This window comes from Brassica oleracea, chromosome C8 (genome assembly GCF_000695525.1).
Source record: "Brassica oleracea var. oleracea cultivar TO1000 chromosome C8, BOL, whole genome shotgun sequence".
In the NCBI taxonomy this organism is placed as follows: domain Eukaryota; kingdom Viridiplantae; phylum Streptophyta; class Magnoliopsida; order Brassicales; family Brassicaceae; genus Brassica; species Brassica oleracea.
This window is the reverse complement of record NC_027755.1, coordinates 25,375,154-25,394,554: the sequence shown is the minus strand read 5'-3', so window position 1 is coordinate 25,394,554 and position 19,401 is coordinate 25,375,154. Positions and strand designations below refer to the sequence as shown.

General features: G+C 32.2%; 2 protein-coding genes across 3 annotated transcripts; one reads left to right on the top strand and one right to left on the bottom strand.

Annotated features, from left to right (window-relative positions):
- The first annotated feature begins 9,492 nt into the window (after nucleotides 1-9,492).
- On the top strand, nucleotides 9,493-10,743 carry LOC106307195 (40S ribosomal protein S11-3-like). Its single transcript, XM_013744072.1, has 6 exons — nucleotides 9,493-9,574; nucleotides 9,658-9,698; nucleotides 9,781-9,881; nucleotides 10,110-10,254; nucleotides 10,337-10,426; nucleotides 10,533-10,743. The coding sequence occupies exons 1-6, from the start codon at nucleotides 9,563-9,565 to the stop codon at nucleotides 10,621-10,623; spliced, it is 480 nt and encodes a 159-aa protein (XP_013599526.1). The 5' UTR covers nucleotides 9,493-9,562; the 3' UTR covers nucleotides 10,624-10,743.
- Nucleotides 10,744-10,801: 58 nt separating this feature from the next.
- Nucleotides 10,802-12,424, bottom strand: LOC106307194 (transcription factor LAF1). Of its 2 annotated transcripts, none has more exons than XM_013744070.1 (3): nucleotides 12,165-12,291; nucleotides 11,823-11,944; nucleotides 10,802-11,491 (listed from the first exon to the last, which is right to left on the bottom strand). In XM_013744070.1, exons 1-3 carry the CDS (start codon nucleotides 12,231-12,233, stop codon nucleotides 10,993-10,995), a joined length of 690 nt encoding a protein of 229 aa, XP_013599524.1. In that variant the 5' UTR covers nucleotides 12,234-12,291; the 3' UTR covers nucleotides 10,802-10,992. The 2 variants fall into 2 exon arrangements, with proteins under 2 accessions (XP_013599524.1, XP_013599523.1); XM_013744069.1 differs by having other exon boundaries at nucleotides 10,805-11,491; nucleotides 11,823-11,952; nucleotides 12,165-12,424.
- Between the last annotated feature and the right edge of the window lie 6,977 nt (nucleotides 12,425-19,401).

Sequence of the window (19,401 nt, the reverse complement as noted above, 5' to 3'; positions counted from 1 at the left end):
CTTGGTTTCTCTTGTCAACAGGTCAGCCACCAATAAATCTTGACTTTGTTCTAGGACCGGGCCAACGTATTTAAAATCCTCTGCAGAGTTGATCCATGAGTCGGTCCAGATATTGGTGTCTTCTCCATCGCCAATGGCTTTCCCTAGGTGGTTCATAAGAAGGTCTCTCCCCTGTAGGATGCCTTTCCACCCATGTGATGAGGAGTTTGTGGGAGCTGTCTTGAGGAACGGCGTTTTATGACAATATTTGCCTAGGAGGATTTTTGCAAGCAGACATTCAGGTTTTGTGATGATCCTCCAAGCGATTTTGGCTAGTAGCGCTACGTTGAAGAGTTGAATATCTCGGAAGCCCATTCCTCCTAAACTCTTAGGTCTTGTAAGTGTCTCCCAAGCAGTCCAACATATTTTCTTCTCGCCTTCACTTGAATCCCACCAGAAGCGTGTTAAGATTGACTGGATCGTTTTGCATAATCCAACAGGTAGCAAGAAGCAGGACATGGCGTGCGAAGGTATTACTGAGAGAACAGATTGTATCATGGTGGCTTTGCCTGCTGAAGATAGACGCCGGGACCTCCAGCTGATGGCCTTTTGCTTAATTTTTCGACGATAGAGGCAAATCAGTCTTTTTTCTTCCTGCCAAAATGTTCAGGGAGGCCTAGGTACTTACCTACTCCTCCTTCTTTTGAAATTCCCAGATGAGCTTTAATTCTATCTCTTATTTCTTGTGGCGTCTTTGCAGAGAAAGAGATGGAGGATTTATCGACGTTTATCATATGACCCGAGGCCGCTTCATAGCTATGGAGGATGTCTAGTAATGTAGAGCAACTCTGAGGATCTGTTTTAGTGAAAAACATAGTATCATCTGCGAAAAGCAGATGATTGATCTTCGGGAAATTTCTTGCGGCTCTTAACCCAGCTAACGTTCCATTATCTTGTGCTTTCTTGCATAGGCCAGAGAGGACTTCAACACATAAGATGAAGACATATGGAGAGAGTGGGTCTCCCTATCGAACTCCACGTTGGGGATGCACATCTCCTGTCACTTCATTGTTGACTAAGAAAGAGTAAGTAACTGTGGTTATATATTGCATCATCCATTCAACCACTTTTTGATGAAATCCTAATCTTTCCATGACTTCTCTTATGAATGTCCACTCCAGCCTGTCATAGGCCTTACTGATGTCGGTTTTTACTGCCATGGAACAGTTGATTGTGGCTCCTGAGATCTTGAGGAAGTGAAGCATCTCGTGAGTTATGAGGCTCTACCAGGTACAAAGGCTGACTGATTCTCACTTATAATGTCATTAAGAGCAGGATTTAGACGTAAGGAGAGGATCTTAGAAATGGCTTTGTAGTATACATTGCACAATGCTATAGGTTTGTAGTCTGAGATCTTCTGAGGGCTAGATATCTTAGGAATTAGCCTAATATGAGTTTCATTTATGGAGAAAGGCATATTTCCTGATGCAAAAAATTCTTGGATCTCACTCGTGATTGCATGTCCGAGATTGTCCCAGTTTGTTTGGAAGAAGCTGGCTGAAAAGCCGTCGGGCCCTGGCGCTTTGTCCGGGTGAATTGAGAACATGGCTTCTGATCTCTTGGGAATTAAGAATAAAAAAAGCTGTGTATTGATCTCCTCCGAAATGCAAGGACGCATGGCCTTGTTGATCAGATCAGCAGCCGGTGGGTTTGATGATGAGAAGATATTACTGAAGTACTCAGAGATAGCTTTCGAGATTTGCTCGTCCTCGTAAACTGGCTCTCCTAGCGAGTTTTCTATGACGGTAATCCTGTTCCTAGCTCGTCTCCCTTTTGTTGATGCGTGAAAATAAGCAGTGTTTCTATCTCCCAGGGCCAGACTGTCGGCTACGTTGCTTCCAGAAGTCTTCTTCTGCCTTGTACGCGTGGATCAAACTTCTATTCAGTGTTGAAATTTGTTCTTCAGTAATGGAGGTATCTGTCATAGCCACCTCTAATTTATCTTTCAGCTCCGAGATCAATTTTTGGCTATTGATGTAGTGATCTTTAGTCCACTTGGAAATGGCCTGCCTTCATTTTCCTATTCTGCCTGCTACCGCTAGATGAGTATTCTCCACCCACACCTTATTGACTAGTAGTTTTATCTCCTCATTATCACGCATTCTCCTATCATAGCGGAAAAGCCTTTGAGGTTTCTTCTTTTTTGGGTCAAAGGAAGAGAATATGGGTCTGTGATCTGATCCTTCAAATTTCAGGTAGTGTGATCGGCCATTTGGGAATAGATTAGACCAAGAGCTGTTCGTCATAGCTCTATCAAGACGACAGAAGACGGTGTGTGTATGTCTCTTACCCCTCCAGGAGAAGAAGTTACCGATGTGTTTGATATCAAAGAGGTCACAAGATGACAGGAATGATCTGAAGAAAGTAAAGGAGCTCTCAGGTAGGCCTGGGTTCGCGGGTCAACCCGCCCCGCACGACCCGCCAACCCGCGGATCGTTTCTTTTTTTTAGTTAAAATTTCGACCCGCTCAACCCGCAAAGAAATAAACTAATACCCGCACCCGCCCCGCTTTATTTTGCGGGTAACCCGCGAGACCCGCGGGTTATATTTTTAATTAAAAAAATAATTATTTAATTAGTTTTTCTATAAAATAATATATTTATAAGTAATTTTTTATATTATTTTCTAAAAATTTAATTATTTTTAAAAAAAAATAATTATTTTTTTAAAAAGTTAATTATTTTTCTAAAAATTAATTATTTTTCTAAAAAAAATCGAATTTTTCAAAAAAAAAAGATTTTTTTTATTTTTTATTTTATTTTGCGGGTTGTCGGGTATCCGCAAATCAAAATCCACCAACCCGCACCCGCCCCGCGGCGGGTCAAATGGAGCGGGCCCCGCGGGCTTTGATTTAAATTCCCAGCCCTACTCTCAGGTCTCTCTCTCTTCCCCCAGATTTCTCTGTGTTGTCCAATATTTCATTGAAATCTCCTGTTAAGAACCAAGGTTGGTCTTCTCTTGTGCTCTGTAGGTTTGTGAGAAGTTGCCAAACCGCTTGACGATTTGGGATTTCTGGAGCTCCATATACAAAGGTGCTATGAAATGTCACATTTTTAAAAGAGATGAGTGTATCGATATGATTGTGGTCTGAGGATAGAACTTGCAGATTGATGTCGCTTCTCCATAGTAGTGCGAGGCCCCCAGCTCCTTGTCTGTGGGGGGTGACGAAAAAATGTGAGTCGAAGTTCAATTCCTCTGTTTCTTTTAGGACGAAATCATCAGCATCCTGCATGAAGATAATGTATGGGGCTTTATGCCTATTCAGTTCAACGAGCCTTCGGACTGTCTGAGGGTTCCCCATTCCTCGACAGTTCCAGCTCAGAACACCTAAGGAAGCCGACATTGGTCTGCGTGAAAATCCTGCGGATTTCCTTGTGAAGCGGTATTGGCTCGACGAGGTGTTTGTTGTCTACCTGTTGTGTTTCTCCTCCCATGGCCTGGAGCATTCTCGACTGGCGAGGCAAATGGAAATCCTTGCCTTGCTGGTGGTGTTTGTAGCTGGTAGAAATTCCTCTTTCTGATGCTCATGCCTGCAGTCGAGCGAGGGCTGGCTGCAACTCTGGTACTTCTAGACGATTTGATTCTCCGAGTTTGTGCATTAGAGGACTCCGGTCTATCATTCCTTGGTATTTCTAGTTGGTTTGTCTGCTCCTCTGCCTCCAATTCAGGGATTGTAGTCAAAAGCTTCCTTGCGTCTGCTTCCAGATTTGAAGAGGCTGCTTCAACGATCCTGGCTGCCGTCTCAGCCATCAAGCCTTCCTCTTCACCATGTATGACTCTCTGTACACGAGCCGCTCTCTCGATGGGGTCATTGCAATTCGTGTATTGGAATGTAACTTCTCTTAGCTCCTCCATAACTTCTTCAGTGGTTGGAATGTGGGCCTGTGGAGGAAAGTCATTCTCTGCGAGATTACATTCCAGTGGTGGTCTCTGTTGAGCCATCACAGGTAGGTTCTCCTTTTCAGTTTGACCAACATGGTTTGAAGGTTGTGAGGTTCTTTCACGCGCTCGCCACTGGAGTTGAGGGGTGTGGTTCGTGTTGGAGGTGGTCCTTTGTTGGGGTTCACGAGGGGAGCGGGTTCTGGTGTGGTGTGTAAGGGAGGCTTGATTGTTTCTCTGATATCCTTCCTCAAGGCTATGAGGTGGTGTTATCTTGTTTCTAGGCCCCAGGGCTTGCGAGGAAGGCAATGGGATTCTATCCCCAAAAGGTCTCCCGTGTCTGTCAAGTCTTTGGTGGAAAGGTGTTTCTCTGTTCCGGGGAGCGTTGCGTGGAGATTTGATACGAGTGTCTTGGGTTCTTTCTCGGTGAGATTCAACCATAGTGGAGGAGTTTTTCCTGCCTTCCCATCTGCTCTGTTGGCTTGTTGACACATGTATCTCAGCGCTTGGTTTGGTAGGGCAATAAGTTGATAAGTGACAGAGGCTGTTACAAATTGAGCAGTGTTGTTCCAGATCCTCGTATTCAAGGTAGACAGGTAGCTCCTCACCTGTATCAAATTCTACAATGGTCTCCTTTGTGATTGGCTCCAGACCATTAACGCACAAGCGTATTTTTGCTGAGGTTTTCGAGATGTGGTAGTCCTCAAGCGCTCCAAGCTCCTGGCTTATATTGTAGATCATTTTCTCGTGCCAATAGTGAAGGGGTAGTCCATGTAGACGGATCTAGAAAGGAATCTCTGAAGGAAAATGCGGAGAGAGGGTGGGTTCCCAACGCTGTATGATCACCATCCAGTGGGCGTAGTGGTAGGGCCTTTTAGCTAGTACCCCAACGAGGTCTTCCTCCAGTTCAAATCTAAATTGGAAGGTGCTTCGTCCCAGATCTGAGCCCATTACCTTGCCTTGAAGTGCCCATTTCCTTGGGAGAGCAGATATGAGGTCTCCTAATGGTTGTTCATGGGCGTTGGTTACTTTGCCTATGAGAGTGAGCGAGTTCTCCTTAATGAGGCTTGATGTGTCTACTGTGGGAGCCTTGATACGTTTCATGGGGTTCTCCGTAGCGTGTATGGCTGGAGCTTTGCCCTTGTCAGCTGCCGAAAGGAGTCTAGTCGTCATAGGTGTCAGAAGAGGTTGGAGTTCTGTGTGCTGTAGGGGATCAATGTTCGTCGTAGCGGAGAGTTTTGTTGTTGCAGGGGGTGGACTGTTGGCCTTAGAGGAGTAACCATCGACTCTAAGGGAGCGAAGTTCTAGTTACTTGAGATCCAGATTCGACGTTGGCTGTGAGTGAATGAGGTGATTGAACTGCAGGGGCTCATGTTTCGTTGGAGGGGAGGGCCGGAGGCACGTCAGGCCGCCGGTGCAAACGGCTACGGATCGCTAATTTTTCAGTTGGTGCTAATATCCAGGATATATAACCCCAAAAGAGAAACAATTTGAAAAGCTGTCGGAGTGAAAGGGACAAGCTATACGAAAAGGGATAAGTCAACTTTGGGAACTATTGGGGGAACAAATGGTAAGGACCTTCTTCGAGTGTAGTGCCTGAGAGCGTTTCAACTCAATTTCACCCCATTGGAAGGTTTTAAAAATAAAGAATGCATTGGATTTTTTTTTTCCATTGGAAGGTTTTAATCCTTTTATTTAACAGAATAAAGGTATGGTAAAATAAAAGTTAAGTTACAATTTTAATTTGTTAACCAATACTATTTTATATTTACGGCTAATGGGTACAAAATTTTAAATTTTATATATGATTGTGATCTAGTTACATTGTAACACAAATGCGGTTAAATATACAAATAAATATATCTTATTATATAAATCTTGGTTTTTCAAAGTTGCTAATTAACATAATCGTGACACTTGACAATTATATATTTTAAGATTGTGACATGTGTTATTCTATCTCATAATTAAAAAAATAAATATACTAAAATATTAACAAAAATGAATTTTATTAAAAAGTAAATATAAATATTATTTAATGGTAATTTTCCTTTTTAATAGTAGTTTTTCTTTTTCAAAATCCTAACCAAAAGATTATTTTATAATAATTTTTCTTCTAATATTGTGACATGTGTTATTCTATCTCATAATTAAAAAAATAAATATACTAAAATATTAACAAAAATGAATTTTATTAAAAAGTAAATATAAATATTATTTAATGGTAATTTTCCTTTTTAATAGTAGTTTTTCTTTTTCAAAATCCTAACCAAAAGATTATTTTATAATAATTTTTCTTCTAATATTGTGACATGTGTTTAAATATATAATGATTTAAAAATATATATATAATAAGATAATAAAATCGTATTATATAAAGCTTGGTTCTTCAAAATTGGTAATTAACATAATCGTGACACTTGGCAATTATATATTTTAAGATTGTGACATGTGTTAATCTATCTCATAATTAAAAAACAAATATACTAAAATATTAACAAAAATGAATTTTATTAAAAAGTAAATATAAATATTATTTAATATTAATTTTCCTATTTAATAGTAGTTTTCCTTTTCTTAAATCCTAACCAAAAGATTATTTTATAATAATTTTCCTTCTAATATTGTGACATGTGTTAAGCTATCTCATAGTTAAAAAAAAATATATTAAAATATTAACAAAAATGAATTTTATTAAAAAGTAAATATAAATATTATTTAATAGTAAAAACAAAATTTTAAAAATATTTAGTAGTGTTTTAAGATTATAAAAGTTGCTAATTAACATAATCGTGACACTTGGCAATTATATATTTTAAGATTGTGACATGTGTTAAGCTATCTCATAGTTAAAAAAAAATATATTAAAATATTAACAAAAATGAATTTTATTAAAAAGTAAATATAAATATTATTTAATAGTAATTTTCATTTTTAATAGTATTTTTCCTTTTTCAAAATCGTAACCAAAATATTATTTTATAATAATTTTTCTTCTAATATTGTGACATGTGTTAAGCTATCTCATAGTTAAAAAAAAATATATTAAAATATTAACAAAAATGAATTTTATTAAAAAGTAAATATAAATATTATTTAATAGTAAAAACAAAATTTTAAAAATATTTAGTAGTATTATTTTTAGAAATTTTCTTTTTTCAAAATCCTAAAAAAATAGATTTGAAAACAATGGATTTAATATAATTTTACTTTTCTAAAGTTTTAATGAAAATAAAATTATAAAAGATTATATTGATCGTGATTCTTCAAAATTGCTAATTAATATGATTGTGAAACATGTCAGTTATCTATTTAAAAATGTGATATGTGTTAAACTATCTCATAATCAAAAATATATATACTAAAATAATAAAAATGAGTTTTCTTAAAAATTAAATATGAATATTATTTATTATTATTATTATTATAATTTATAAAAAGTTTGCTTCTTCAAAATTGGTAATTAACATAATTGTGACAATGTCAATTATATATTTGAAAATGTGATATGTGTTAAAGAATCTCATAACCAAAAATATATATACCAAAATAGTAAAAAATATTTTTCTTAAAAATTAGTTATAAATATTATTTAATAGTTTTATTATTATTATTTATTATAATGTTTGTTCTAAAAGATACTAAAAATAGAGAATTATAAAAGATAAATATTAACTTTTAAAAAAAATGTTAAAAAAAAACGAATTGTAAAATCCTACAAGTACAATAAATTATTTAATAAAAACATAAATAAAAACTAACTTTTAAATAAATAATATTACATTTTTAAAGCCTAATTAAAATAAAATTATAAAAGTACTCTTATTATTTTCTTATAAGTAACTAACTTTCTTTTTTAATTGATAATTGTATGTTAAAATAATTATGACAAAAAAACTACAAATATTTCACATCTATATTTAGGTTTGATCTTCCACAAAGTATTTTTACAAAGCACAACAGTATTTACATGGAAAGTATTACCTGAGTATTTGCTTTTAATATCTTGATGCAACTCAACTTTTTATTATCCTTATTATCTTTAATGATGCTACCATAATTTTTATTTTTGATGTTGTTGTCATACATGAGTATGTGTAAATATGATGAATATGTGTTCGGGTGTATAAGAAAAAAATATATAAATAATAAACAGATTTTTTTCTATTAAAAATAAAATATTTGTATAAAAATCTAAAAGAAAAACCAATTATAAAATAATTAATTCCCTTTTTAAAAGTCTAAGTAAAATAAAAAATAAAAAATAATCTTATTTTTCTTATAATTAACTAACTTTACATTTTAATAATTTTGTGTTAAAAAAATATAAACCAAAAATTAACTTCAAATATTTCACCTGATATGATTGTGACATGTGTCAATTAAAAAAATTAGATTGTGAATGTGTCAATAAAAACTGGCATTGTGTGAAAATAACTTTTTCTTTTCCTAAAATCCTAAATAAAATAGATTTCTAAAAACAATATATATTTTTTCTAATTTTAACCAATTAAGATTTTTTTTTCTTTTTTATAAACAAAATCCTAAGTAGAGAGAATTGTAAAATTTTATTTAATAGTAATTTATACTTAAAAATTAATGATAAGCATGATAGTAAAAATTATTATATTAAGAATTTTAAAAATGGAAATTTTTAAAAATAGTTAATATTAACTAGAAATAATTATTTGATAGAAATTTTATTTTTCTAAATCCTAGAAAAATTATAATTGTAAAAGATTATGTAATATTAATATCTTTTTATAAAATCCTAAAAAACTGTAAAAGATTATTAGATAGTTATTTTATTTTTTTATAAAAAAATCCTAAACAAAAGATATTTGTATCATATTTTTAAGTCCTAACCAAAAGAGAATTGTAAAAGTTTATTTGATTACTAAAAATTATTTAATTAACAAAAGAAGTGTAAAATTAATATTGATACGAATTGTAAAAATAGTAATTTTAATTTTTTTTATTAATAACTAAAAATAATTATTTGATATCAATTTATTTTTTTCAGAAATTCTACAGAGAAAATAATTGTAATAGGTTATATGACAATAATTTTCCTTTTCTAAAATCTTAAACAAAATTGTACAAGAGTATTAATATTATTTTTTATTTTTAATTGTAAATAAATAGGAGATTTATAAAATAGAATGATTTTTCTTTTTTTAAATTCTAACAAAATAAAATTTTAAAGACTTATTTAATAAACAGTTAAACTAATACATAAGAACATGTATAATAAAAAGTTTAATTGTATTTGAATTTCATTTTTTTTTACTTTTCATTCAATTTTTTGTATATATATAAAATACGGTTAAATATTCCTATCTTGGTGATATGACCATGTCAATGCCTAGATGGCCAATTGAGTTTCAGGAAGGAAAAACCCTAATGGGCAAGTGACAATAGTAGGATATAAAATACGGGCTTATTGGGAGACGTAAATGAAAACTGAGTTATAAAAGTCCTAAGGCCGAACATATTAAGGCCCAAATATAAGGGCCCAATAAAGTTGTGGTATGGAAGGAACGAACTTATTATATAAAGATTCTTGTACATTAGGGTTTTATCTTTCCCGAAGCTTTTGCCGTCGCTGCCTACAACCTTGCCTCAGAGCAGAACAGCAGCAGCCATGGCCGAACAGGTTATTTGATCTTCTTTCACTCTAAATTGTTATACGCTTGGTGATGATTCTCATCATGTCTCTCCTTCGTGTGTCATTTCCAGACTGAGAAAGCTTTCCTAAAGCAACCTAAGGTCTTCCTCAGGTAAATTTCCCAATCGATTTGATTTAAAAGTTGCAATCTTTTCAAATAGTTATGATTGATTTGTTTGTGTGTGTTTTATCAGCTCGAAGATATCTGGAAAGGGAAAGAGACCTGGAAAGGGTGGAAACAGATTCGTGAAGAACATTGGGTTGGGCTTCAAGACTCCTCGTGAAGCCAGTCAAGGTTTGTTTCCGATTCTCGTAGCGTTTCTCTTTCATGTTGTTCAGATTCTTGAAACCCTAATTGGATCAGTCTGCTTTCTCTCTCTGTTTACTATAGATTTTTAAACTTATTTCTGATCTGTAATTAAACTTCTCTCGAGCTTTTTTTTTTTTGATATAATCTTCTTAATTATTAGATCATTAAAGTTAAGGTTCTTTAGCGTGTGGATTTGTTTTTCTGACGGAACAGGAACATACATTGACAGTAAATGTCCCTTCACTGGAACTGTTTCGATTAGAGGACGTATCTTAGCCGGTACTTGCCACAGTGCCAAAATGCAGAGGACCATTATCGTCCGAAGGAACTACCTTCACTTTGTTAAGAAGTATCAGAGGTCTGTTCTTACATCGATTTGTCTTTGTCGATGTTAATTTTACATTGAGGTTAACAAAGTATTGACCTTTTTCTTTTTTCAGGTATGAGAAGAGGCATTCGAACATCCCTGCTCATGTCTCACCATGCTTCCGTGTCAAGGAAGGAGACCATGTCATCATTGGACAATGCAGGTTATGCTTCTGTTTTGGATCAACATAAATGTTTCTGTCAATTCTGGTTTTTGAGCGATTGATTTATTCTTTTTTTTTATTTTCTTATTGTTGTTGGTAACTTCAGGCCTTTGTCCAAGACTGTGAGGTTCAATGTGTTGAAGGTGATACCAGCTGGTGCTTCTGCTTTCGCAAAGAAGGCTTTCACTGGTGCTTAAGAGTGCTTTTTTATGTTTCTTGATAGAGCTGAACTCTGTTATTACCCTTTTATTTTAAGGATATTTTTACATTGAAGTTTCACATTTTAATTTTTGATGCACTTATTTTGTTTACTTTCCTATAGCATTTTCGTCCCATTTTTGAGATCTCGTTTTTTCTCTCAAACAGTTAAAAAGTCTATTAAACTGATCGCTCCAAACCGGTTTGATCTTTATTAGATATACAACAATTAGAACGTTTTGAAGTAGTATTAAAAATGCAACTTAAAAAGGAAGTCTAATTAAAATTATGTACGCTTTTATTCGCTTCTACGCACGTAATTTACTCAGACTCTTCGCATCTCGAACATTTGTAGGCTCGCTACACATTTACATTGACCCTTGTTCACTTACGAGAGCGTCGACCAAAAAGCTGTCTGAAAATGAAGTACAGAACTCAATGTCACCCTCCAACGAAAAGCCCGAGTTTGGTATGAAGTTATCCAACGAGTTGTTGTTTTCGTAAAAACCCTGGCTAAACGTTTCAACAAATCCACTCTGTTGCGGCACAATATGGTCTTGAACATAACTATATTTTTGAGGTGATTGATCCATTACCAAACTGTCATCTAACCATTCGGAGAACACGAGACTTGGCGAAAAGTTTGATACTTTGGCCCTAAATGAGTCCCCGAAGTTGCTGCATGAAGAAGATCTTTCGGATGTACTTTCAAAGGCCTCAAGTGAGTTTGCGACTGAATGTGTTTGAGGGGTTCTTGTGGTTTCATCTTTTCTCGAAGGTACTACACTCTTCTTTAGATAAGAATGCCAATAGTTTTTTATCTCGTTGTCGGTTCTTCCAGGTAAATATTTTGATATATGTGCCCATCTTGTAAAGGAAATATAGATACAATCATGAAAATAGTATACAGTTTCATATCATAACTACGAAAATACAAAATATTATTCAAAAAAATTTAACTAAACATAAATATAAACATCAAATTTCAAATCTCAAAACTTAAGCCCCTAGTAAGAAATAACCGTATAAACCACAAACCCTAACTCTTAAAAATTCCTAATGGTAAAAATAGCATTATTTTCTTTATTTGATTGTTTCAGCCTATTTCTTCATTTAGTTTTTCTTTTTCTTTCATACAGATGTACCTTCAAATTGACTTTGAAAGTAGAGTGGTTACTTCAAAAGTTGAATGACTTACTTGTTACCCAATATGGAATGGAGTGAGAGAAGTGTGGTTTCTTCTTCTTTAGTGAACGCACTCTTCTTAAGTCCAGGTCTTAAATAATTAACCCACCTTAGTCTACAACTCTTCCCATTCCGCTGCAATCCTACGTTATGTAAAACTAATTAAATATTTTGCTTAAATCATGTCCTTATAAAATTCCAAAATTACTTCTAAGCAAAATACTTATTTATTTGTTGACAGTATATCGAGACAACCTATCCTTATAACTCTGTATTGATTTGTTGTATAAAAATCATCCCACTCTGAAAATAATGATAACTCAAAAGACTATAATGTGATATTATTAAGAATTACCAGCTTGAATAGGAATAGTGCTCCAGCACACATGGCCATACTTGAGCACATGACTCCTAAGCTTCTCATCTTCTTCCGGTGACCATAATCCCTTCCTTTGCCTCACCTTGTTCAATTTCCTGTTTGATGTTTCTGATTTACACACCATTTTTATAAGTAATTTACTTGAATATATATTATATTAAGTATATACGTATATGATACTGAAAGGAAGTATATATAAAATATATGTAAATTGGAGATGACTATATCTTTGAGACTGATACGTGGTTCGGAATGGGGGAATATATAGGCAGCTTTGAGGATACGTTTTTTTAACAAGATTAGCAATAAAAAGGAGTTTTCTAATTCATAATTATGTTGAACTATTCATATGAAAGAGGGCTTGTTCAACACGAAAAGAAATATATATATATTTTCTGAAAACAAATATTTTATATGATATCTAGCATTTGAAACACCGCACCTAATCTTTATTAGGTGGAGCCAAACCCTTTGAATTTCAGTGTCATAATTTTCAATACGACAATGTATTAAATTAAATAAAATAATAGTATTTGTGTATAACAAAATTATTATTTCTGTTTCGACCAAAAAAAAATTATTATTTCTGCCAACTCAGACAAACTTCATAACTTAGTCTTTCTTTTGCCTGCCTTCTCAAATTGCATTAGGGTAGCTAGTGGGGTTATTTTTTTGCTTCTAATTAATTTTTCATATGTGAAAAATAAAATGCTTGCAATTGATTAGTAACTTGATTAGCCTCTGAGTTTTCTTTCTGTTTAACTTTTATTGTTAATCATGAGACGACATGGCCGGTCTAATTTGAATGATACCATAACAAATGCTATTAAAACGACTAAACTGTGTAGTAACATAACTAGATTGATTGTTACAGTAAGTATCATTATATGTGATCAAAAGTACCCGATATTATAAAACGTATCATTAGATGTTGTACGTAATGGATTAACGACTAACGAACGATAGCTAATGTTATTCTACTAAATCAAAATATCTACAAGATAATTAGACGACGGATCTGATGATTAAGTGGTCTACTAATTAATTCAATTGATTTTCATAAAATTGAGACGGTTTATAAAACGACTAGCAACTAGTCGATCAGTTTTCTTAACATGCATTATTGACACTTTCAGTTATTCACCAACACCATGCAGAAATCAATTAGAAAGGAAACACCTAATTTATAACGGCAGTTTGCCAGTTCTCTACTTAAGTCTAGTAAAATTTGACAAAAGATATATTTAATGAGCATTTCACGACAAACTGGCAGCACATCCTTATATTTGTCTCATATCGGAACAAGACTTAACACGTTCTACGATATATGTTTTTATTTTACGATACGTGTTTCAGCCCATAGCTTATACTATCTGGAGGGAAAGGAACCAGCACAGACATGGAGAAAATCCATCTACGACAATAAGATTGATCAAACACATTGATAAGGGAGTTAGAAACAGGCTTCTTCCGATCAGAAAGATAGAAAATTACGATTATGTTGAGTACTTGAGTTCTGATTTGGTACAAGACCAACCAACTAATGCAGTTGATATACATCTTTTATATTTTGCATTTGATGTAAACCAAAAGCTTTGATTTGAATAATTTTAACATTCAATTCAATTTGAAAAGAACTTTGAACTATTCTTATTGGTTATACACAGAAATATTCTTCTAATTCAACTGTTTGCTGTATTATTTTTCTTAAGGATAGAGTTGAAGAAGACTTTGCAATCTTTAACTAACACATACTTGCCTTCCTCTATAGAAACTCTTGTAAGATATGAAAAACAAACAGAAACTATTGGTGAACTGGCTTTTGTTTTTCTTCTTTATATGTCACTTATAATATAGATACTTGTTTGAATTACAAAGTTATTAAATTAATAAAATATGGTTTGATGATGACATTTAGTATAATAACAATTTATATTAGTTTTGTTCTTGTGTCACCATACAAAATCAAATTCAATAGAATCTGCGCATCTTATCGACCGGGAATAGATTATTGGTTCATATGTTGCACATAAGCTTCACCGAAGGTCTGTCTACAGCTTTGGAATCGGAATCAGAACTTTATGGAAACTTACGAAATCTTACTTCTAAAACGCTTCTAAAATATCCTATTTAAAAACACGCTGGAATTAAGCTTACGGTTCCGTTTTTGAATCACACTTCCGTTTTAGGAAAAAACACAATGTCATAAAAAAAATATAAAATCATATTTTTTTTGTTTTCATATAAAATCTAAAGTTTAATAGTATTGAAATAGAGATAATAGAAATATATATACAAACATTAAAACTAGTACTATAAATTATCTTTACGTATTGAGGCTTTTATTAGAGATATTATATATATATATTAAAATATATTGTGTCAATTTAATTTTAAATACTCCATCTCTTTCATAATAGATGATGTTTTAGAAAGTTTTAATTGTCTCATAATAGATGATTATTTGACATTTCTATGTCAACTTTAATTTTATTGAAAACTATTTAACCAATTAGTTTATACATCTTCGTTTATAATTGGTTACATTGTTTTTAATTTATATTTTAAAAATTGCTTTTAAGAGAAAAGTGAATTGTTTTAATCGTTGCACTTTCTTTCAAAACAGCAAGTATAATGAAATAGATGAAATATTAAAAATATTATAAACTTAATTTATTTTTCACAGTTTTAATATGAAATAATTTAAAATTATTATAAATTGATAAAAGTTCATTTATTTTGAATCATATAATTTTTAGTCATAAATTTTATAAAAATTTCTTATATATATATATATATATATATATATATATATATTTCCAACACGTTCCTGTTTCTTAATATTTTCAACATCTCGTTTCTACGCTTTCATACGATTCCGCTTCTGCATACCCGTTTCTAATTTCATGTAACATACTTTAGCATTAACTTAAGCGATTTGAGTTTTTTCTGTAACAATGGGTGTGATTAGGCTAACAAGATGACATATATAATATGTTCATTTTGGTAACATATAGAATGTATTTAGATATTATTTTGTTATACATAGTCTAGAATTATATTTGATTAGCAGAGTCTTGGGTTTGTTTATGGTGATGACAATAAATATGTATTTAGCTTCTGCCTTGCTATATACAAGTTCTACACACACACAAAAAAAAACTGAAAATGATGTAATATCGTGGCAATTATATGATTGATGATTGATTGATGTTTTATCAAAAAAAAATTATATGATTGATGGTTCTATATATATTATGGTAGAAAATGCATTTACTGTGAAATGAGTTTAGAAAGATGATATAAACAAGTCATTACTATCGCTTTTTGTAGTATCTTCATTCTTCAACTACAAAAACATAAAATTGTTTTAAAAATGCCTCTATATATATATTGATATTGATAAACATAATACATCCACTGCAAACACCTAAGCAACCGACACTTCAATGACGTTATCTGCGGATGAATTATTTGTCATATATTATTTTAAAATAATTACATAGTTTTATTGTGTTAGTTCAAGATTCCATATCGTTTTCTCTACTATGTACAGTTTCACTACCATAGTCACGTATGCCTATGGTAAACTAGTAGTATTAATTAGCATTCAACTAATAGAAAAACGATATTGAAACTAAAACAAGTATTGTTTGGAGTCAACCCTTATCCCCATTTGCGGATACAAATTGACCAAATTTCCACTTGTGATATTAATAAGTTTATACTTATGTTCTTTTGTCAGTGTCAGCTAAAATACTTATGTTCTTAAAATCACCAAGAGGTGCGGATCAAGGAAAATTAATTAAGAAACATAACTGTTCTGTTAATCAATGAAGATATAGTTTTCGTTAAATACTTCAGGGGGTTTTACTTATTGGTGTATATATTAATAACATAGATATCCCACGTTGCCCAAGTTATTTGAGTCAACTATGTAAAAGTCGTGGACACAAACATGTTTCAGAATCTAAGGGTGTAACCCGTTTTTCCGTTGTCACTCGCAAATAAAGTTTTGTAGTTAGTTATCGATGGTTCGCGTTTTATAACAAATTTCAAATTGTTCCATACTTTCTAAAATCAAAAACTAATTTTTTTTACGGTTGTAGATAAATAAGCATATAAATATTTGCTATAATATTTTTATTTCTTTAATTTAACTTTTAAAATTAAAATATTATAAATAAAAGTATATATACATTTCATATTTTATTTTAAAGTCACTAACAGTATCATAATTTATTTTGTAAAAACTATAAACCAAAATTATTCACTATAATTTTTAAACATTAATATATGTATATATATACATATATAAAAATATATATACATACATAAATGACACAAAATATTCTTCTAAAAGTTCTAATATAAATCTTCAAATTGAAATTATATCATTTAAACTACACAAATAAATAAATAATATAATATTATTATTAATAATTATATTTATGATTAATTTTTTTTTTATCATAATAGTATATTTTATATTTTTATAGTGTTACAATATGTTAATATTTTATTATTAAACCGATGTAATATTTTATAATCAACTAGTCATAAATATTCTGTAAATGCACTGATTTCTAACCGATGTGACAGTCGTACAAATCGTTTATTAATGTTAGAAACCGCAACCATTCACATTCACAAATTTCTACGACCGCAACCGTAACCGCTGTGTTTCAACTAATTTGGATTACAAACAGCTTCATCACTAATACATAAATACCGGCCGTTTATTTTAAATGATGTTTTTGTGATGGTGATTAACGATAATTATTTAAAAAAAAAACCATTTTTTTTTTGTTTGTTGGAGTTTGAAATAATAATCTGACTATAAATACTGCGTCTTTATCTTTTATATCTTGTTCCTTTTCTACTTGGGTTGTCTCTTTCGTGAATCATTTTTTTTGTAACCAAAGGATTTAAGACCAGTGTCCAAACTAAGCATCGATGTCTACATCCGTCATATAAATATGCGATGGCCAAAAAGAAGAATTATCTAGTAGCAATTGATTTCTAATCAACAACAAAATGACGATGGTCTGAAGTTCCATCAGTTGGTTACTTTTTTTTTTCCTGGGCTGCAGTTCAACGTTTCATTAATCAAAATGCTTATACAATAAAGACTTTTCTCAGCTTCTATAGAAGACTTTAACCACTAATAGGTAATATTTAAGGGCACAGATCACCTGTATAGACTCCCTTAATTAACCACTCTATCGGCCTGGAGTTTAGCATCATAAAAAGTTAGTAAAGTTCATTAAGCCTCGTGTAAGGGTTGGGAGCACCTGCCAAACCTACTGTTCATGCTAAGCGAGTAACAAATCTCTTGAGTCAGAGTCAAACACTACCATTGAGTAGCCAAGTTCGCAGATTGCAAGAATTGCCTTTTATCAATTGTTTACTTTGGTTCTTATTTACCACATATTGAAACTGTTAAACAAAAGTCTTAAAAGTATTCAAAATCCAATCAACGTTTCAGCTCAAGTTCAGTTTAGGTTTCAATTCAAGTTCAATTTATAATTTTTATTTTATTTTTTGAATGTCTATAACAAAATATACTTTTAACAATAGACTATGGATATTATATAATATTATATCCATAGCTAACCTTAGTATTTAGTTTCAGATTCTTTTTTTTTTCTTGAACATATTTAGTTTTAGATTCCTCCGCCCATATATATGAATTGGACACCTCTTAATTAGTTTAAATTGGTAACTCCAAAGAGTAGAAAACCATTTGGTGTTGAAGTATAAAACTTTCAAGTTGTGTACTACATTTGTTAAAGAGGTTTTCTATTCAACAAAATTAAGGACGTTTTATTCACAACTCATCTTTTAGTTTTGAAACAAAGTTTTCTCTGTTAAGAACTTTAACACACCTTCTCTTGATTTCGTTTTTAGACTTTCAGGTAGTAGATATATCGTGACTAACTAACAAAATTACTAATTTTGTAGATACTCAGTTACAACTATTTTTAATATAGTCAGTGTATACACCTCTCCGACAATCTCTAATTTTATAATGTCTTCTTGGAAAGAGTCTCTCGTAAATTTATTTATAGGTACATTTTGACTTGTCGTTATGCATATAAAAAAGTAAATTGTTCATTGATGATGCATGTATAAGAAAATTAATTAAAGCCTCTAGCCATCAAATCAAACAATAAGTAAAAGGAGATATGAGCTCCATTGAGCTTATCCACGTCAGCATGGAAAATCAACCAATGAGATGAATTGGTTTTGCCACGTCAAGAGAAGGTGAAACTGGGTCTTTCGTGTAAGCTGTTTTAAATCTTAAAATTTTAATTCGGCCCATATCAAACCCACGTCGACAAACCTTTTTTTTTCCTCTGAAGCTTTGAGTCCATCTTTCAGGACTCTTCCACTTCGTCCTCTTTGTTCTATTCTCTGAATTTTCGATTACTTTGAGCCACTTCTTATCAATTAATGATGATCTTTAATTTTTTTTTGAATGTTATGTTTCGTTCCTCTTCCCCTTGATCCTCTTCCTATATAAAGAGCTATAACATACTATGAATAGTTACATCCATGCTATCAAACCAATTGAAAGGTCAAAGTTTTCCTTTTTCATCATCTTTTTTTAATGACGAGGTTTATGGTGTCGTTTTCTTTTCCTAAGTTACTACATTCGAAAGGAAGAGCTAATCATGCATCAACTGATTGTCTGAACCTCTCTGCGTATCTTTCACTATCAGTGACGCCTTCGCTCCTCCTCTATAGGTAATTCTCCAATAGCTTTTCCCATTCTATAGGTATAATCCTAAATCTCACAAGTTTTGGATATGCAGATCCAGCTGTTATATTAACTTTGATAGTAATTCACGCCGAGAAAAAAATCTCATAAGATTCTAGCATAGTAACCCGTTCTCTAGTTTTATGATTGTTATTTGTGGGATTATTAGGATTCACTGTGATGGGCCATGAGAGAAGATATACTTCAGACCTGAACAAGTGAAGGTTGTGATCAACTCTTGTGGTGGGCTCACTACAAGAAAACATCAAGGATTCTGAGGGAAAAAATCGTCGGAATTTCGTCGGAATATCGTTATTCCGACGAAATTCCGACGAAACACGTCGTCGGAAATAATTCCTCGGAATTTCTTTTTTCCTCTGAAATCCCTCGGAATTTTCCGAAGGGAATTCCGAGGAAATAAATTTCCGAGGAAATTCCGAGGATCCCTTG